Raw genomic sequence first — 20,947 nt, 5'->3', positions numbered from 1 at the left:
AATTTGCATATCAACACATTTAAATTATATTTGTTAAGAAATAATTTTCTTATAAGTGTATTTCCTCAGGAAATATACCATTTTCAACCAAACAAGGTTCATATTATATGGACTTAAAGATAACTTAATGTTCAAATAATAATAATAATAATAATAATAAGGGAAGTCCAAAATCCTTCTCAGGAAATATACCATTTTCAACCAAACAAGGTCCATATTATATGGACTTAAAGATAACTTAATGTTCAAATAATAATAATAATAATAATAATAATAATAATAATAATAAGGGAAGTCCAAATCAAAGGATTGTATAAGAGTTTAATTCATTGTGATATGAGTCGAATTAATTACATCATATCTAATCAACTGATTTCAGTTGAATAGATATCCATTATCGCAGTTTAAAAATGCATCTAACTTAGTTTATTGGCTTTCAGTACATATGAAATAGACAGCATCACATGATACACCTTTTGAAAAACAAATTGATCATATCGTGTCACTATAGAACCACAATTGAAGAAGTAGGAAGAAATGTAGGGAACAATACCATACAATGTCAGAAAGAATGGAAACGGGAAACATTATAGACATGAATGAGATTTTGATTTATCAAACTACTCAATTGGAATTATCAAAGAATATTCATACACACTAATAGTTTTTATAACTATATGGTTAGGCTTTCTTTTTTTTCTTTTTTGTGTGTAGGTAATTTTATAAAGGAGAAAATAATTATAGAAAGGGTAAAAGATAATTGGATCCCTGAAATTAATAATTAATAACTTTACATAAAACTATTCATTACGTAAGAAATTAATAATTCAAAATCATGATTTTTTTTTTTCCAAATTCATAGAAGAAAAAAAATAGTAAAATGAGTTGTTAGTTCTCAGTTGTGACCCACCATTTCTTTTCTATAGTCTATAGTTTTCCTTTTTTGTTTTTATTATTTTCTATGAGAATATTATATTTATTTTCACATAAAAAAAATACAAAGTTCCATGTGCTTGCCAAATTGCCATGTGTGAAGATGCTTGGCTATTCTCTTTTATTTTGCATTTGAAATAAACAAATCGGTTTAGGTAGTAGATGATTATTATATATTCATCTTTTAAATTATTAAATTCCTCAATAATAAAAAACTATATTTAGGGCTTTTATTTAGCTAATTATATACTCATAATTCAATTATTAAATTAACTTCTCTAATAATTAAGATTTAAAGTTTTCAAAAGTTTTTTTTTCTTCCTATAGCCACCAACTTTGTGGGAGAATCATAATGTAGAAGTGCGCAAAACTACCATCGATCCATTTCGGTTCTGTTCAGTCAGGTGTCAAGAAAGGTTCCGTTAACCAATTTGTTTTGTTTGAAACAAATTTAATATTCGGTTCAAGTCGATTTGGTAAAAAAGTTATCGGTTAGGCTTAAAACCGAACCTAAATGGTAAAAATGATTAAAATTGATCGAACCAATTGGTTCAATTCAAATTAATTTAATTCAGATGTCAATTTCGATTCGATTTACTTTGTTGCAAAAAGTGTTCTATTCATATTTTATAGCCTTAGTTCGATTTGATTTGAACTGAATTGATCATTTACTCAATGCCGGGAGAAAGCACTCTAAACTACACAAAAGACCAAAAGGAAGGAAGAAAAAGAAAAGCAGAAGAAAATCTACATAATCTTTGACCCTAAAAGAGCTTTTCTCTCGACAAAACCAAAATGGTGATAATGATATTATGACTAGCCAACCTCTTACAATCAATTTTCAAGTGCTTTCTAATTCTAATTTGGTGTGCTATATATTTTCCATCATCGCAATTTTGATATTTTCATTAGTCAAAAATCAACATGATTGGAATTAGTAAATTTTGTTGGCTTCACTTGTTTGAAGGTCTCAAATGGTTAGAACTTAGATGGAGTAATGTGAATGAAAGAACAATTATAAAATAGTTATCTATATTTGTTTATATTATAAAAAATTAAGAACTAAAAATTTCTATATTCTTTATTTATAAAGAATTTATATTGTACTAAAAAAAAAAACGTAAGAGGATGAGCTCAAATTAACTTAAAAAGAGTGAAAATGTTATTAAAGGTTCAGCCATTTTTAATTAAATTCTAAATTTTAACTCCACATGACTAGCTCAATCAATCAAGAGGGATAAATTTTTTGCTAAGTGGTTAGTAAACTTTTCGATCAACATTTATATACCATATATAGAGAATATTTTATTAGTTTTAACATACGTAAGCTATAATTGTTAAGGAAAAAAAAGATAACATATTTATTGATAAAATTAATAAAATCTGCGAAAAATAAAAAAGTCCAAATTGAGGATTTTTTTTTTTGTCATTTTGGCTCTTTTTTTGCTAATTATTTAATAAAAATTGTGATTTATTTTCTATTCAATAGAACAATACATAGTTACTAGTTAATAACAATTATTAGTTTTTAATTTAACAAAATTGAATTCGCTTGTATTTTTTTGAACTCAATTACAAGTTTCCAATTTTAATTTAATATATAAAAAATGAGAGTCTACTACGGCAGCCCGTCGGTGATTATTTTTTAGAGGAGATATAAACCAAACCAAAGCACACGCTCTCTCAAAGCGCGACGCGTAGTCAACACGCCCCTAGTTTCCAGTCGAGTTGTAAAAAGACAAATGGCAAATGGCTGGCCGATACCTAATGGTAGTTGGTCGTTTTCCAGCTGGGCCCAAAATTTTACCTGTCCCCTGCACCGGTTTCTCAATATTTCTTTCGTTATTATTGCTTTCGCCCTGTTTTTACAAGATTTTTCACTTGTACCCCAATAGTGCTTTAAAGTTCATAACATTTTGTTTTTGCTTGCTTAGAATTAGACATTACTACTACTTAAAAAAACAGTAAATTTTACAAAAAAAAAAAAAAAAAGTAATTTTTTGAATGAGAATGCATTTTGTTTTAAACAAATAAAAAATATTAATATTATTATATTTTTTGAAATATGTTTATTATTCATAGAAATTTAATTGTTTTTTATCTTCTAAGATGGAAAATTACTTTGTATAGTTTAAGATGAACAGATTTTATTTTGCCTTCTACGAACTCCACAAATCATTTTGTTTTGCTAGGCACGTCGCCAGCGATAGCTTTATCATGCCCGATAATATAAGTTTTGCTCTTATAAAGATGAATTACTGAGTGATTTGTCTCCATCTTCACCCCTAGCGACAATAATGGAGTCCAGCACGCCCTTTTTACCCTTTCAATTTACTTATTATTTCATCTAGCCAACATGCGTGGAACTTCCTAAATATAGAAAGTATGTAAGTTGGTGAAGAAAGAGAATTATAAAATTGCAATTTTACCGCACGAAGAAAGTCAACAACTTCAGAAATAGACTCAACAGCCTTCGCTATGAGCTCTAATATAAGCAATAAGGCAATCATCATTTCTTCAGTCCATACACTTTTATTTATCTGCATTTTTTCACAGTAAGGAGACTCGTCAATTTCATTTTTTGGGCAATATTTTAGAAGTAGTATTATTATTAAGAGTACATAGATGAATCAAGCTATAGGGGCATTAGCTAAATGAAGAAATGGATAAATTGATTCTTTGAACTAATGTTGGAGGGAAAATTAGCTTAAAAAGTTGATTTCTGGATGATTTGAATATATATTCCAAATTTAGGGACAAAATCAACTTTTTTACTAAGCTCAAAAAAAGTGGTTTAATATTAATCCAAAGGCTATGCCTGCTTGCTTTTTTATTAGCTTTCTTTCTAGATTTTCGTAACAAATGGTCTGTTCGGTAAATATAACAGTTCTCGCAGCTATTAGCTGTTTCAATAATTGTTAAATATTAATTATTAATAGATATTTTAAGTAGCTTTGTAAAGCAGAAGTGTTGGATAAAAACACATGTTTGATTGACAACTAAATTTAAAATGACAAAAAAGAATGTTAAAATATTCACTTAGAATTTTCGCTTATAACCATAGAATTAAACTCATTGTAAGAAAAAATAAGATGATTTCAATAAACCTAAATTTTTAAAATTTAAGGGAGCAAAAATAAAAAAAATTCACTATTCTAAAAATAAAATTGAAAATTTTTAATATTTTTAGGGATCAATTTTTTTGATTTCTAATATTTTCTTGAGTTCAAATACAAATATATAAACAATTTTTTTTTTTCTTTTACTATCAATTATGAACAAGCCAAGCATAAAAAATATATAATGTGATATAAGAATTTCAAATTAATAACAAAGAGGTTGTAAAAAAATGTATGTGAAAAGACCTAAAAAACATTTTAGAAAACGATCATTTATCCTTTAAAAGCTATTTCATATATCAGATTCCTGAACATAATAATATAGAGATAGTGTTTTAACTAATTAAAAACACTAAAAGCTATTCTAAACACTGTTGTCATATTCAACCAACAAAAAAACTTGATTTTTACCTTCCATTTTCAAACTTTCTTTAGAAAAAAGGAAATTAAAAAGATATAATAGTTATCAATAAAATAGTGAACCAATTCTCGTGAGGGTGAAACACAAGTTTAATCTCTAAAAAATGTGTATATCGAAAAAGTAAAAAACATATTTACGTTCTACATGCCAAAGAGGGATTATACCTCTTGGTTCTACCAAGCTAGAGCCATTTGTTTTGGAAAGTACATTTTCGAAAAACACTTTTTAAATTTTTATGTTTGGAGCAACAAAAAAATATTAAATAAAAGAAATTCATGATCAAATGAAAATTACAATGAGTCTTAATATTTGTACCTAACAAATTAACTTGCTAAGTGTTTGGTAAAAATTTTAATATAGAGCTAATAGCTAATATTAGTCTAATATTTTTTTCACGTTAATTTTTTTTCTATTATTTAAAATAACAATAAAATTTCTATTGAATATTATTTAAAAATTTTAATTAATATTTTTTATTTATAACACAATAGAATAGAAAATATACTAAGTTACTAACCTTAACAATTAATAAAAATATACATCATATCATAACATCATAACATCATAACGTATAAAAATAATTACACTCTTTAATAATTATTTTATATTTTAATAGCGACTGCTACTAAAAATTTCAAATACCAATATTCTTCAGCTAATTGATATTAGCCACCAGTTATCATCTATTAATAAATTATCATCTATCAACAACTGCTATAACTATTATGAAAAGTTACATCAAATAGGTTCTGAATTATTCTAAAGTGAATGATTTTTTTATAAAATAAATATATTTTCTCAAACATTGACAAATATATTATAATAAAAAGAAAAAAAACTTATTTTTCTTCTTTCTCTTTTTCCTCCTCCATCATTAAGATGCTCTTATTTTTTCTCCATCAAAGACCCAAGAATCAATGTAGATATGAGAGAAAGACATTCTTATCTCTTAAGATCACATCCTCCCTCTTTTTTTTTTTTTTTTTTTTTTTTTTTTTTTTTATTTATAAAATTTTATGTTATTTTTATCAAATAAATTCGTGATCTTTGGTCGTTGGCACATATCAATTTGATAACGGTTCATATTTTTATTTTTTCTTTTTTTTTCTGTGATTTATCTCCATCTTATGTGGAGTTTATGATCTTTCTAGTTTATATGTGGAGTATTTGATCTTTGTTTCTCTTGTTTTTGATTTGTTTTTATTTAGATAGCTATGCAATTTGTCTGGACAATTTATTAAATAGATTTTCGTCTAGCCAATCACTTGAACACTCTGTTTGAATGGGGAGGTATTTTTTTAAACGAATCAAAATAGTTGAGAAAAATAGTTGTGGAAAACAATTTTACTTTGTTTGGAAAAGAAGGAAAAATTAATTTATTTTTCTCCCTATCTCACATAAATAGAAGCTCTCCATTTGAGAGAGAAAATAACGGTGGAATGTTGAAGTTTCTCCAACTTTTTATGCAATTACCCAAATACTCAAATTATTTTTAACTAAATATTGATGTTATATGATCGTCAAAGTCCTTTAAAATGATAAGGGAGGTTAAAATGACAATATATCAATATTAATAATTTTTTCCTTTAAAATTTCGTCTTTTCTAAACAGAGGAAAATAATTTTATTTTTTTTATTCGTTATTTTCCTTCATTTTCCAAATACAACTGTGAAAAATAACAATGGAAATAAAATTAACAATTTATTATTATTTTTTCTTTATTATTTCGATTCCTCTTCTTTTCAAACAGAGTATACAAGTCTATCAATTTTTTTCGCCTCATGATTTCTTAAAATCTGTTTAGTTCAACTGTCCAGTTGATAGCCCATAACAATTGCAAATAGCTAATGTTTAGTGGTTAACGGATATTAGCTTATGAATATTAGTGTCTTATAAATTTTTATAGCAATTGTTGTTAAAAATAGAAAATGATCATTAAGGATAAGTTCGATTCCACTTTCTTAAGCAATTCATTTTTTCTAAATCCAGGATGTACAATGTATATTTTTAATTGTTAATGTAAATATATTATTTTTATTTTTATATTTTATATAAATAAAAATATTAAGTAAAATTTATAAAATAATATTTAATAAAATAATATTAGTTACTAACAGTGTTTTATTCTGTATCTGCTCTTCTGATTTTTTTTTTTTTTAAAACACCGCAGCTGTCAAAATTGTTTCTGTAATTATATACTAGTTTTGTGTATTTATAATTTATCACCGCTGCAGTCAAAATTTGTCGCAACCATACCCTTCGGCTCTAGACCTCTACTGCTACCAAGGCAACAACTCTACAAAACTAAATAAAACCGCTGTATTTCAGTTGGTCTTCAACTTGATTACACCCACAAGTCGATCAATCAACAACCACCACCTCCACCACAGCCACCTGGAAGGGAAATGGACCCGTCAAAGTTCATCGGGAAGCAGCCGATGACGATGGACATAGAGCAGATGCCCGACATCCCACAGCGTGGGTCCCACCACAGGCGGGCCCACTCCGACACCTCCTTCCGCTTCGACGACCTCCTTCTCTTTGACCCATCGGACCTCGACCTTTCTTCTCTCGACCTCCCAACTCCTACTCCGCCTCGCAGCGGCAGTGGAGTTCCCATGGCCGTCGATTCCGGTTCAGTTTCCGATGACTCTGCATCGGTGTCTCACAGTGGTCCGAGTACAAAGCCGAAACCCATTAACCATCTGCGTAGCCTGTCTGTTGACTCGGATTTCTTTGATGGGCTGGGCCTTTCGAGTGGCGGCGGAGATGAGAAATTTGGCGGGAAAGCTGTGGCGACGGCAGCGGCTGGGGCAGGAGGAGGAACGGGAGAGAGGAGGGTGCATCATAGACATAGCAATTCGATGGATGGGTCTACATCGTCGTTTGAGATAGAGTCTCTTATGATAGACGGTGTTAAGAAAGCTATGGGTCCTGATAGACTTGCTGAACTTGCTTTGATTGATCCCAAGAGAGCCAAAAGGTCTGTCATTTTGTTTCTAATTCAACTCGAAAAAGGAGGGAAAGTCTCTTTTCTGTTTTACTTGAGTTAGATTTTCGGCTTGAAAAGGGATTATTACTTGCTTGTATTTGATAATATAGATCGCTCGTGATATGCTGCTTGCCAATTTTTTCTTTTTTAAATGGAAAGAAAGGCTTAGGGATTTAGATAAATTATTTGGTAGTGAAGCTTATGGGTTTCAATCTTTCTCTGAATCTGCTCTGTACTCGAGCTTTATATGTTTATCTTTATCTTCTGGTCCAAATTCCCATTTTTCTATCAGTATATTATGAAGAGGATGATTGTTGAGAAGTTGGCGCATAGTTTTCTTATCAATTGTTATTTTGTTCTAGGATTCTTGCCAACAGGCAATCTGCTGCAAGGTCGAAGGAGAGGAAAATACGGTACACTAGTGAGTTGGAGAGGAAGGTGCAGACGCTTCAGACAGAAGCAACCACCCTCTCTGCGCAGGTTACTATGTTGCAGGTATGTATGGAATATGGAATTTGGTTTAAGTCGATGGTTTATCTCACTTGTCAAACAATTAGAACTATGGATTTGGTTTGTTATGCTTCAAACTTGTGCCTTTTGCATTACTTTCAGTAATCTGCAATATTTATTTGCTGAGTGTAAATAATCCGCTAACGTGCTTTTAACCGATTCTTGGCTCTGCTAGAGATATGCTCAGCTGTAGTATCCGTGAATGTTACATGAAAAATTAAAATAAATTTAGAAGTTATGAACTTTTCATGCATTCTCTATTGTTCCACGGTAAATTAGCAATCTTTTGTAAACCATATGTTTTTATGTATAATTATGTTATTCAATGTGTATGAATGAAAATGTGGTTGCATTTCAGAAGTTTCTGTAAATGTGATCAATCAATTGCTGCTCATAACTGAAGACTTTTTTGTTGGAATATCACTACTTTTTCAAGTTTGTTACTTCAATCTGTGGCACCTCAAAATGCATGTATGTTTGAGGCATTCATCTTGTCCCATCCATACTGATTCATTTATCAATTATGTCATGTCTATATTACAAAGTTTATATGATCCATTTTTGTTTTTGAAACCATGTTGTAGGATGTTCTTCTCATGTCGTAGTATTTTATGGTGCTTTAACTCGGTGTACTTGGCTTCTGAGTTATGCATTCCTAGTCAGTGCTGGACCCATTTGGTCATTTATTCCTCGATATTGGATTTAGTGATTTGAATATAAAATTTTACATTTTTATCGCTTTAGTACTCAAATCTGCTGAATATTTTATCATTATGGTAATAAACTTGGCTCATTAGTTAGATTTCCATGCGTTTTGAGGCCAGTTGTGCTTGCCAATTAACTTTTGAGGTTGGAATAATATGATGTTTATTTTGATAAATAATTTTTGTTTTTTGACACTAATGAAGCTTTCTGTGATAACATGGCGCCTTTATGGGGCTACATAGAAGCACCAAGAAACTAAACAGGCATTTCTTATTATTGGTTGTGCAGTAAAAAAAAAAAAAAGAAAAGGTTACTCAGTTTGTCATTTTGTAAACATCTAAGCCACCGCTATTGACGCACTATCAACCAGATTTGACAGGATCCTCTGACTATTTTGTTTATGGTCCACTTACACAATATGTGGTTTTCTAGACATGTTGATTCCTGACTTTTTTCCCAATTACTTAACAGAAAAGAACAAAACAGTTGCTTATTTTAATGTCAAACTGTAGTGTTCTAGGATCATTGGTGATCCCATGAATATTAGCCATTGGATGAAAAAATAAAATCCTAATAGGATAAAGTGATAAAATACTAATTAATGTTAAATTTTTATGGATCCCATGGTAAATGAAATGACATCTAATTGTGTAAATTGTGTAAATGAATATCCTTCCATATCTAGCTAATCTCATGCAAATTTATTTACGCGGTTAATCACAGGGCCATATTTGGCAAAACATTTTTATTTGATGTGGATATCATGATCCTGAATTATAGTTAATATTAGTTAAGTATGCAGGTTAAATATCACTTCAACTTTTCTATGCAATGGATGGTCTTAGTTTCCATACATCATTGTCCAGGAACTCCAACGATCATGGATCGCAACAGTACTATCCCTAATTTTAAAATATTAACAAGCAATTATATAGAAATCATCCAAAAATTTTCAAAGTTTTATTTTTGTGTCAATTTTGGTCCCACCTTTCATTTTGTCAATCATATTTTCAGTTTCAGGTTGTTGGCATCAATTAGAATCATCCCTTGTATTTTTGATATTTCTAGTTTTACATAGATATGATGTGGCATAACAACATCTTCGGATTCCAAAATAGACATGCAGATTAACATTTCTTAAAAAATAGACAGTCATGCCAGCATTCTTCAATTTTGTGATAATTTCTGTGTAGCACGTGCATTTGAGGAATCATTGGGCATACTAGTATGATATGTTCCATTATTTAAGACCAGTATTTGCCCAAATAATGTCAATACTAGGGATAAAGCTATGATTAACACTAACACCGTAAAGTTAAGTACACAATTAGAACAAGGAAAATATTGGACTGGAATTTGTACATGCACTAAAGTTTGGGATTTCTTAAGACATCCTAAAAAAGGGCTGGGTTTACAATAGAAATTTTTGTTTAGTCATTTCAAACTTAGTTTAGCCAGATTCATCTCTAGTATGCAACTTATTCTCATTTTTAATATGTCATATCATGTAGGAATATACCACTTCTTTCCTGCACCCGCAAACTATAACAAGAGCCAGTGGCATTACCCTTAGCCCCTGACACAAGTATCTAAAAGATTTACCAAGAGGCTGCCTAGAACCTTCTACCATATGTGGCTATCGAACTCAGGAAAGCTGAGCAAGAAAGGGAATGAGGTTGCTCTCAATGTGAGCTTATGTAAACCACGAAAAACTCTGAACCAAAAAATATGCTGGTTCACTTTGCCATAGGGGCCGTTAGGCATTTTACTGTTGGCTTGGAACTAAAACCTGCATTCCCCATGACTCAATTGGCTCAATGGCATTGTTTTTTAGAGAGGTGGGAAAAACTTTATGAAAGAAAAATAAACCAAAAACACCAATTAAGTTGCTGTTCAAGCTTTCTTTGGCTTTTAAATTTTTTGTACAAACTGGAATATGCTTCCTGTTGTTGCAATATCTTCAGACGATGTGTGTTTGGAAATTTTATCTGAAGTGCGCCTAAGCTTTGGTTAAATGTTTATTAACGATTATATTCATGCCCCCATCTGTACCAATCCAGGCTCTGGTAGATGTGCAACTGTTATCTAGTAATCAATCTGCAAATTTGGAGATGTTGCATTTAGGCTCTATCTTATTTCAAAAAGCATAAGTTGGATGGCTTTGGTTGATAGATAATAAACATGTGCCATCTGATTCTCTTATAGGCTTCTTCCATTTCTTATAAATTTGTGAAATTTTTGGAAAATGATTCCTTTGGAAGTGGCTCAGTTTTACTTTTGACTTGGAAAAATATTCTGTTAACTAATTTTCCTTTGTGCCCCAAATGCCAAAAAATGCAGAACCTGTATTTTTACAAAAATGTAGAAACATCATTTGTAATAGACATCTGTTTTATATTTTCATACATGATGGGCTTTTTCACACGATAGGTACATGCTTTTACATATGTGTGTGTGTGTGTGTGTGTGTGTGTGAGAGAGAGAGAGAGAGAGAGAGAGAGAAATTTGATACAATTATGCTCCTTGAATAATAATAAGAATAATGTATTGACAGCATGCTGTCAGATCATGTTCCTTTTCTTTTCTGATTTAGTTTCCTTTCACACTATAGTTCTATGTAATTTGTTATTCTATGTGTCCGCATACTCCCACATTGTTAACTGAACCTGCCAGGTTGTTGGATAACACCCCAAGTTAGACGTGCTATTGCATTCATTAACTCGTCAAAAAACCTAATTAGTGATTGTGTGGGGCTTCACTCTGTTAATGTTTTCCTTTTTTCCATCTGTGATCCATTAAGAGGACATATCATCCATCTTATTATCATTGTTCTCTTATTGTCTTTTGTTAATAAATGCTTCTTATACACGGAGAGAACCAAACATGCCAAAGGATATAAAATAATAGGAGAATAGTGCTTATGTATATTCTTTTATTGATGCAGAGAGACACTACTGGCTTAACAGCAGAGAATAAGGAGCTGAAACTACGGTTACAGGCTATGGAGCAGCAAGCACAACTTAGAGATGGTAAGATGCTCATCAAAATGATATCTTGATATTTATATGGGGATTGAATAACTAAATAAAATAGATAAGCCTTTCTATACATCTCAAGTTGATGAATCTAACGTTTTAAATGCACTTACATTTTGATCGCTCCCTGTGTGATCTAAACATCTCTCTTTCCAGAATATATATTAACATGAATATGTCTTTGCGATTTCTCTATTGTGCACACACGTGTAAAGCTATGTATGTGATCCTTGAATACAATATGAATAATCTTTTTCCAAACATGATCACTTCTTTTCTTTTTATTTTTTCTCCGTCGTTCAATTGTTTCTGTTAACTGAATCCAGAATTTTTGGTAACTGGTGTTTGTGTGCTTTTCTGCTGTCTGCAGCTCTGAATGAAGCATTAAGGGAAGAAGTGCAGCGGCTTAAGATAGCAACTGGTCAAATTCCACCTGCCAATGGAAATCCTTTCACTCGAGGCTTGACTCCACAATTTTCCTCCCATCAGCAGGCCTTACATCATTTTCCCAGCTCCCAATCACAACCACATCAACAGCAACAGCAGCAGCAGCAGCAGCAGCAGCAGATTCACATGCCTCAGACATCCACCAATAACCAGACTCTCAACGGACAGCCCCGTCCGGGCTACGCAAACTTCAGCCAGAGGGTCTAGTGTCTGTCAACAAACTTCAGTTGCTGCCACAGTAGAAATTAATTGAAGCAGGTAGTATCATCTTGTATATGTAAACATGTAAATGCGTTGCAGGTAAAGGTTGTGAGTGTTGCTCAGAGCTTCTTCTCTCACATAAAAACCAAGTGTCACTTTAGGAATACAAATTAGGTATTTGTGAAATAAGATTGGTGGTTGATTGTTGTAATCTATGCATTTGTAGAATTATTAGCTTTTGGAGAATCATAGGAGTTACTAAAACCAGAATTATAAAGAAATTAATCGCTTCTCATATTTATATTTTGGAATCTTTTTTTATAATCTTTTTTTTTTTTTTATTCTAATTCTAGTATTTTATTCTAATAGTACTTTATTAGAAATAAATAAGTATTCAATGAATTTTTTTTTATCATTCGATATACGGCACTTCGTGACCACAGCCATGCACCACTTGTGTCCCAAAGGCTCTCTTAATTCTAGCATTCAATTTGTATTCCTGAATAATCTCATTTTTTAATTATTCAGGTATGTCAAAGGGAAAATAGTTTCCCCTTGCTGCAGTTCCCAAGCAGCAACTACCAACTGGAGCATTCATATGGGATGTCACAAACAACTGATTCTTTGTCGTTTTGATTTGATGCTTGGAAGCCTGAACTTGTCGTTCAGCACCCAAAATGTGAAAGATGAAGTTAGACTTGGAGGCAATTTCAGGGCTGCAGATGTAATATAAACTAGGAGTCCTATTATGGATGTATCATAATTTCATTGAGTCCAAGCTAATTTCTTCCTTTTAACGTACAAAATTCTCAGTGAAAGTACTTTAAAATTTTTGGTATGATAAATCAAATTGAACGGAATCAGTGCTCATCAAATAGCGTATAAAATTAAATTGAGCGAATTTGTTTGGTTCAGTTTTAGCTGTTTTTGAACAGATTAGAATTATTAAATAGCAGATCAAATTGAAAAAATTTCGATTATTTCTTAAAAAAAAAAAACTAAAAAAGGAACTGATTATATCAAAAGTTGAAAGAAATTGGTTCGGTCAATTTTATTTGAATTTTATGAACTTTGCTCAGCCTCAACTGTGAGCGAGCAACAATTAACTGTAACCATTGAACCGAACAGATCTTATGTCAATGAATATTAATATTAAATTTTATTTGATAAAAATAAATTTCATGAAATTTTAGGAAATATACTTCCTCTAGAGTCAGCTTTTCACCAGATTTGATAGTTTTAGAATCATTTACTTAATTATGCGTTGGTTTGAAACAAGGAAAATGGAGTTACGTAATGTACTGGCTTACTGGTTAAGTATCCACCTTGTATAATATAAAAGATCAAGGATTCGTGCACCCATCCTTAGAGAAATTTCCATGTGTTAAACAATAGTTGAAATTTGTACTTAAGTGTAAAATATTTAAATCATAAAATGCTCATAGGATGTCAAAATGTAAATACTCAATTAATTCAATAATTACTTATTTAAAAGAATTATATATTTATTTTTGGATACATTGAAATGTTGATCTTAGTCGATCAATTGTTGTTCGATTGGTTTTTTTTCGTCTAATAGTTTTATAAGGAATGCGAAGAGTATAAATCTCAAATTCGCATTCCCTTCCTCTCATAAATTATTAAAAGAAATAATTATTTCTTAATATACCTATAATATAATATTTCGATTTATTAAATCTACCCGGTGGTCTTAATTGACTTAATTATATTATGTCCTGCAAATAGCATCAAAGGACGGCAACCAAAAGTATCCAGGAAACCAAGAACAACCACGTGTTAAAGCCACAGCTATCACTTCCAAATTCAACCCTACGAAAATAATGGATTCGTGTGTTATACAAGAAATGTTAATCTCACCCGTGGTATTTCAACTTAGCACTACCACGTGTTATTGTGTCTAATTTCAATTTGTTAGAAGACAAAATGAGGTAAGATGGCTCTTACCAGATTCTAGAATAAGCACATATTTGATTTAGTTTGTTCATATGACCTAGCTGATACTTGATAATATTGATTTTATCCGGTTACTATCAAAACATAAAATGTAAAATGACAATGAAGGGTATAATTGTTTTATAATGCATAATAAATATATATATATAATTTTTAAGGTGAATATATTATTTTTTATGTTGATGCATTATATAAAGACAAATCCAAAAATCATTAACCAATTTGTTTATTTTTCTCTTGTGCCAGGGCACAAGAAGCCTCCATCCATCTTATACAATTACAATGCCGTTAATAACTATATGGTAGAGCAGGAGCAACTTCAGGCCACAACACTTGGAGGAAATCGCACAAATTGTTAGACTTGAAAAAAAATAATAATAAAGATGATAAAAGACAACAAAGAATATGCAGAAGAATTTATTGTTTATAACCTTATATACATATACATTATTTGTGTGTTTGTGTCTAACAGATCATTATTGTAAGCTCAACATTTGGTCCTCCTGAGGTGATCAATTGACTAGCAATGGATCCCACCATATTACTCATCATTGCTCTTGTAAGCTTGCTTGTGTTAGCTTTTTACTTGCTGCATTTATGGATTTCTCCAAAAGCAATGGAGTACATTCCAGGAAGCTTGGGTTGGCCTATTGTAGGTGAAAGCTTCTCATTCCTATCTGAGTTTTCTAGTCCATCTGGTATATTCAGCTTCATGAAAAAGAGGCAACAAAAGTAAGTAACCATGAAATTCAAACTCAATACTCCTGTTTTTGCATTCTCATGATTTTTATTTCAGGTATGGAAAGGTTTTCAAGAGCTTTGTCCTGGGTAGATTCACCGTCTTCATGACAGGAAGAGAAGCGAGTAAAATCTTATTGACAGGAAAAGATGGAATGGTGAGCTTGAACCTTTTCTATACAGGGCAGCAGGTGCTAGGCCCTACAAGCTTGCTTCAAACCACTGGAGAAGCACACAAAAGGCTACGGAGACTGATTGCAGAACCTTTATCAGTTGATGGGCTAAAGAAATATTTTCATTTCATTAATACTCTAGCTATTGAAACATTAGATCAGTGGCCTGGACGAAAAGTGTTCGTCCTTGAAGAAGCTTCTACAGTTAAGTCTTGAAGATAAACCAAAAAAACAAACATTTTTTCTTTTGCATTGTTTGTGGGGATGTAATGATATCCTTTGCCCTTTTGCAGTTCACTCTCAAAGTAATTGGCAACATGATAATGAGCCTAGAACCCGCAGGAGAAGAGCAGGAGAAGTTTCGGTCAAATTTCAAAATAATCTCTTCTTCCTTTGCATCACTGCCATTCAAGATCCCTGGAACAGCTTTTCATAATGGTATTAAGGTATCAATTAATCAGACCTCAACTACTTCTTGCAGTAGCATAACTATGAATCAAATGATCTTTGCCATTGAAGTTAAAAAACCAGAAGCATACCTTTTTCAGTAATATGTTTGGATTCTTGAGTTGATGTGAAATCTAGGATATAGTATGGAGTATATTTGAAATGTTGGAAAGTTATTTGAAGGATTTGTTGTGGAAAATTCATAAATATTTGAAATCCAAACACGACCATTCAAATATATAAATCAAAACATGACATTAATGCGATATTTCTCTTGTTCAGGCTAGGGATAGGATGTACGAAATGCTAGATTCAACCATTGCAATGAGGAGAAGTGGAAAAAGCTTCCAACAAGATTTCTTAGAGTCACTGATAATGAAGCATACGAAAGCAGGAGATGGGGAAGATAATGAAAATAAACTTACTGATCAACAACTCAAGGATAATATATTAACTCTGCTAGTTGCAGGTCATGATACTACAACAGCTGCTCTAACATGGCTTGTCAAATTCCTTGATGAAAATCCTCAAGTTCTTGAAAGACTTCGAGTAATGTTGACTTGAGACACCTGTGATGACAAATTTTAGTTTTTAACTCATTACCTCTAACTGAAATCTTATTTTGGACTTGCAGGAGGAGCATAGAGAAATACAATCAAAGAGAAGAGAAGGAGAGAACCTTACATGGTCTGAAGTTAACAGCATGCCTTACACAAACAAAGTGAGAAGCAAATTGCAAACTGATTTTGAAAATCCATACTGTTAAACTCTTCCCTGATCAATCATTTGTCTTTATATGGAGTTCAGGTGATCAGTGAGACTCTTCGAAGAGCAACGATTTTACCTTGGTTTTCAAGAAAAGCTGCCCAGGATTTCGAAATTGATGGTACCAACTATCAAACTATCAATCAACAAGCCACACAGTAAAAGCTGATATTTAACTCTATCTTAGTCTTAACATTGCAGGATATACAATCAAGAAAGGCTGGTCAATAAACTTGGATGTAGTCTCTATTCACCATGACCCAGAAGTTTTTCCTGATCCATATAAGTTCAATCCCAGTAGATTTGATGTAAGCATATCCACTTGCACATTTCCTTTCCTCCCACTAGCAGAATGAGTAATGAAATTCCAAATAAATTTCAGGAGACCTTAAGGCCTTTCAGCTTTCTTGGATTCGGTAGTGGACCCCGTATGTGCCCTGGACTGAACCTGGCCAAACTGGAAATTTGTGTCTTCATCCATCACCTGGTCACTAAATACAAGTAAGATGAAACTGAAATTTTCAAGAATAGCACAATACTTTTTCTCTCCTCTCAAGAAGCCAACTCTTTATTAATATTATGATCTTTGTAACAGGTGGAAACCTTTGGAGAAAGATGACTCTGTCCAGCCAACACTGGTGCGGATGCCCAAAAACAAGTATCCCGTTGTAGTTGAATCAATACTTTAATCTCCCGAGGATAACTACAAGGGAAGAAATAATGTCAAAGCACAACAAGCTGAAGGATAACTTTTACAGCCTTTTTTTTCACATATGACTAAAAATTGAAGTGTATACTCTTGTTGTGCCTGCTAAAAATGCATTGGAGTTCAATTTTCTGCCACAAAAACAAGCCATTAAAAATTTATATATATGCAGAGATAGTATTGCAGTTTTGTCAATGCACTGTCAGAGGAAGGATTTGCAGAATATAAGAGGAGAGGTTACAGGAAGAGGGAGAGTTGACCCATATTTTATACAACTAAAAAAAAAAGGCCTACTCTCGGCAAGAACAGGTGCGGAGTTCAAACAGCCTTAATGGGAATTTTATAGTTTCAATATTGAAGCACATCTCAGCTTAAAACAATTTGATCATCATAGCAGTAAGAGATAAATAGCAGGACGAGTAAACAAGAATAAGAAAATAGAAACACGAGGAAGAACGAAAAGGCCTCAGTAAAGAAATCTAAATTGATTCTAAAATAATCAACCTTCTGTTACAAAATAAAACAACTGGTACAACAGACTAATAGTTCTCAACCATTTAAACTCGTCACTTATGCAAAGCACAAGCACAATTCTCACTCCCAACATCAGTTGCAATACAAGGAGACTGAAGTTGTCCATCCTGGTACCATGTTGAGCGCTTCTCAATTAATTCATTCAAGAAATTATCCAGCTTCTCAATAGTGACATTGGGCATCACCACCACATGAGCAATACTTCCTTGGCAAGCTAGTTGCCACCTACGAACAAACTCCTCATCTCTAGGCCGCTCAAACACAACAGTACTGCTCAACTCATTCAACATTGCACTAATCCCAGCATCACGTAGGCGATCCTTCAAGTAATGAGCATTTCTGAGACATTTCTGTACTTCTTTCTGGAATCCTCTGTAACCTTTTCTGTTGAGGGTGTACCAAAGGAAGATAGGAGCGTGACCATTGCGGCTCCCCATGATTGTGGCATCCCTTGAAGCAAGGTACTCGACGTTCCTTGAGAGAACATTAATGTGTTCCAACCTTGTTAGCTGAACACCGCATGGCATTGGACAGCCAACAAACTTGTGACCAGAAACACTCACACTTCCGATAGGCTTCTTGAAAGAAACCTTTGGTGCCTGTTCATGAGCAATAATCAGCCAAATAGAGTAAAAAAAAAAAAAAAAAAAAAATCCATAATAATGGGACAAAAGTAACATATTACCACATGCTTAACATCCAGATTAAAAAAAAAGGTCATCCATGTCATTTCACTAACAAAATAAATAAACATTCCATGTTCATCAGAAATAACTTGCTAATACGTTTATGTTTCCACCAATCACAAGCCTAAAATGAAATCACTTACACGCTTGACGAAAGGCATCATAAGTCCAAATAACGCTCCATCACAGTGGATGTAGAACCGATCATGCGTAAATCCACTTTCTTCAAGCGTTTGTATTACAAGATCAAGGTCATCAACTGCTCCTTTGACAGTTGTGCCTGAAATAAAAACAACACATCAAAAAGATGAGTAATCTGTGAGCACAAAGATAGACACATATATCCATCTGTGTAAAATAACCATAAGAAACATACCTATATTAACGTTGATGATAGCTGGTTTGTCCTTGTTAGCGAGTAGTTTAACTTTAAAATCAGCACAATCGATTTCACCAGAAACCAGACAGTCAATCTTCACACATCCCATTCTATACATACGAGCTGCTTTGAAGACAGAATAATGTGATTCTCGTGATGCATACAGAATTCCATCTGGAAGCACTTCCCTCCTGCATGGATAACATTTTTTCTCATTTCCCTCGTTTCTGAACTTGACAATAATCAGATATGCAGAAATAAAAAGAAAATTAAAAAATCACTACTTACCCTACTAGAATCCCATGAAGATTTCCTTCTGTACCACAGTTGGTTATGTAACCCCAGTATTGATCTTTCTCTATCTCCCACAGACGGGCAAACCAATCTAAAACACCAACTTCAAATTGTCTTGAATGGACACCATAGTTACTTTCAATAAATGGATCACCAAGATTGTTTATGGAGAAATGCTGCAACTGTCCTAAAGCACCGTAGTCGAAATCCAAATTATAAGGATAACCTGTAACAGATATAAACAATTGAGTGCAAGAACTTGATAGGCATCCCAAAATAAATTGAGAGAAACTTAATATGCATCCAACTTGTTTTTCTGCAATTCCTGTGAATAATTAACCACAGCCAACAAATGCTGCTTGAACAAATTATACAAAATGATAAAAACTTTAGTGCAACATTTTTGCCCTTTCTTTTAATGACTTCTATGCTACTCTTCAATGAACAACAATCTTGACAAAAAACCAATTGCTAAGTTTCCATCCTTTCTGAATGATGCTTGATTTCTTAAAACACCCAAATGCATTGCCTTAGCTTGGATTTACAAGAACATTTCTCGTATCCAAAGTAAAATTCTTTAATTAGAAGATTAATACTCCATCTGCTCTGTTGAAATTGACAGCTTTTTGACTTTTTATTCCATTTAAATGACACTTTTAGAAAATCAAAGTAATATTAATTATTTTATTTCAATTTTACACTTATGCAGATATATGTGATTGTGCATTAATTAAAGTCAATTACCCAACATGGTTTAATCATTTTCTTAGTTATTGGGAAGTAAAAAACTCAGGAATTGAACAGAACTGAAATAGTAAAATTCAATCATACAAAAAAAAGTACGGGCCAAACAGAAACCAAATTTATCAAAAGGAACATAACAAAATGAAAGATATTATACCTAAATGATGCTTTGTCCTTTCCATCAAGGTCTTTCTATACCTAGCCAAAACGCTAGCCATATAAGCTTCTTTATCTCCAGTGTGCTCATCGTTAGCATCTGGTTCTGTGACCTCAAGACACTCAGTGTGCAAGTTTCTCCCTAACACAATCTCTCTCCCATTTTGTTTCGTCTCCTCTTCACCAGCCACCTCTTCCTCCGCCGTCACAACCGGTGGCAAAGGCTCTTTAATCACAGCCCTCAGATCGAAGTCCTCCGCCAAGATCTCCGCCTTTTCTCCGTTAATGTGGACAGGAACAGGCGCCGCTTCGACTTCCATCGGCATCTACTGCAATTAGAAAATGAATAAAAAGTTGAGATTAGAAGCTCTGTATTAACTGTAGATCTCAAATGCGTGCTGGTGTGTGAATAGGAGAGAAAGAGTACCTAAACGAAGGTGGCTGAGGCTATTGCTGAAATCAAGGGAGTCGAAATGGAAAAGTGGTGAGGAACTTCAGTATTCGTTCAATATTTATAAGGCAAAAATCTGCTCTTTTTCATGCTTCGAGACGCCAGCAAAACTCTTGTTTTTCCTATTAAAAAAAAAAACAGAAATCTTCCCTTATTATTTTGTTTTTTAAAAAATAATAGTATTCAAGTTATAGCCAAATTAGAATCTTTATTTTTGAAAACTAACTATAAAGTCTATGACTTATAATTTCATTAATACTTTAGTCTTAAAAAAAAAAAAAAAAGCTTATTTTCACTATCAAATGACTCATAAATTCATCAAAAGTTATAATTAAACTAATTATAGGGTCCTTAAGGTTATAATTCTATTAACAATGTTAGTTAGGATTTTGACAAAAATAATATTCTTGAAAAAATTATTTACAAATTTAATGTCAAATGAAAACTATTTATCAATCTAATATTTATTCTGTCATGAAGAAAAAATGTTGTACAACCATTAACTCAATTAGCGATTTCAGTGTAATAAAAAAAGTA

The 20,947-nt window shown here is 32.3% G+C and overlaps 3 protein-coding genes across 4 annotated transcripts; 2 read left to right on the top strand and 1 right to left on the bottom strand.

The window, feature by feature from the left end:
- Positions 1 to 6,709: 6,709 nt before the first annotated feature.
- Positions 6,710 to 12,666, top strand: VIP1 (VIRE2-interacting protein 1). Its single transcript, XM_012210645.4, has 4 exons — positions 6,710 to 7,456; positions 7,828 to 7,960; positions 11,625 to 11,709; positions 12,086 to 12,666. The coding sequence occupies exons 1-4, from the start codon at positions 6,879 to 6,881 to the stop codon at positions 12,367 to 12,369; spliced, it is 1,080 nt and encodes a 359-aa protein (XP_012066035.3). The 5' UTR covers positions 6,710 to 6,878; the 3' UTR covers positions 12,370 to 12,666.
- A 2,197-nt stretch (positions 12,667 to 14,863) lies between these two features.
- Positions 14,864 to 17,296, top strand: LOC105629192 (abscisic acid 8'-hydroxylase 3). The gene is made up of 9 exons (XM_012210738.3): positions 14,864 to 15,069; positions 15,134 to 15,452; positions 15,542 to 15,694; positions 15,978 to 16,244; positions 16,330 to 16,416; positions 16,503 to 16,581; positions 16,662 to 16,768; positions 16,843 to 16,961; positions 17,056 to 17,296. Exons 1-9 carry the CDS (start codon positions 14,864 to 14,866, stop codon positions 17,147 to 17,149), a joined length of 1,431 nt encoding a protein of 476 aa, XP_012066128.1. The 3' UTR covers positions 17,150 to 17,296.
- A 340-nt stretch (positions 17,297 to 17,636) lies between these two features.
- Positions 17,637 to 20,545, bottom strand: EMB1075 (Pyridoxal phosphate (PLP)-dependent transferases superfamily protein). 2 transcript variants are annotated; one of them, XM_012210646.4, is made up of 6 exons: positions 20,387 to 20,545; positions 19,961 to 20,288; positions 19,054 to 19,285; positions 18,763 to 18,956; positions 18,530 to 18,666; positions 17,637 to 18,299 (listed from the first exon to the last, which is right to left on the bottom strand). In XM_012210646.4, exons 2-6 carry the CDS (start codon positions 20,283 to 20,285, stop codon positions 17,733 to 17,735), a joined length of 1,455 nt encoding a protein of 484 aa, XP_012066036.1. In that variant the 5' UTR covers positions 20,286 to 20,288; positions 20,387 to 20,545; the 3' UTR covers positions 17,637 to 17,732. The 2 variants fall into 2 exon arrangements, with proteins under 2 accessions (XP_012066036.1, XP_012066037.1); XM_012210647.4 differs by having other exon boundaries at positions 19,961 to 20,285; positions 20,387 to 20,544.
- Positions 20,546 to 20,947: the final 402 nt, after the last annotated feature.

This window comes from Jatropha curcas, chromosome 9 (assembly GCF_041381405.1).
Source record: "Jatropha curcas cultivar XTBG-Jc1 chromosome 9, XTBG_Jcur_1.0, whole genome shotgun sequence".
Taxonomy (NCBI): domain Eukaryota; kingdom Viridiplantae; phylum Streptophyta; class Magnoliopsida; order Malpighiales; family Euphorbiaceae; genus Jatropha; species Jatropha curcas.
The sequence above is the reverse complement of the archived record's forward strand: the minus strand, read 5'-3'. Positions and strand labels throughout refer to the sequence as shown.

Bases quoted from the DNA above. Each gene is read 5' to 3' on its own strand.
- VIP1 (XM_012210645.4), top strand. From the start codon at position 6,879: ATGGACCCGTCAAAGTTCATCGGGAAGCAGCCGATGACGATGGACATA. The intron at 7,457-7,827 runs GTCTGTCATTTT...ATTTTGTTCTAG, and splicing joins GATCCCAAGAGAGCCAAAAG to GATTCTTGCCAACAGGCAAT. The intron at 11,710-12,085 runs GTAAGATGCTCA...TGCTGTCTGCAG, and splicing joins GCAAGCACAACTTAGAGATG to CTCTGAATGAAGCATTAAGG.
- EMB1075 (XM_012210646.4), bottom strand. From the start codon at position 20,285: ATGCCGATGGAAGTCGAAGCGGCGCCTGTTCCTGTCCACATTAACGGA. The intron at 19,286-19,960 runs GTATAATATCTT...TATCTGTTACAG, and splicing joins AAGGACAAAGCATCATTTAG to GTTATCCTTATAATTTGGAT. The intron at 18,300-18,529 runs GTAAGTGATTTC...GCTCATGAACAG, and splicing joins TGATGCCTTTCGTCAAGCGT to GCACCAAAGGTTTCTTTCAA.
- LOC105629192 (XM_012210738.3), top strand. From the start codon at position 14,864: ATGGATCCCACCATATTACTCATCATTGCTCTTGTAAGCTTGCTTGTG. The intron at 16,245-16,329 runs GTAATGTTGACT...TTGGACTTGCAG, and splicing joins AAGTTCTTGAAAGACTTCGA to GAGGAGCATAGAGAAATACA. The intron at 16,582-16,661 runs GTACCAACTATC...TTAACATTGCAG, and splicing joins CCAGGATTTCGAAATTGATG to GATATACAATCAAGAAAGGC.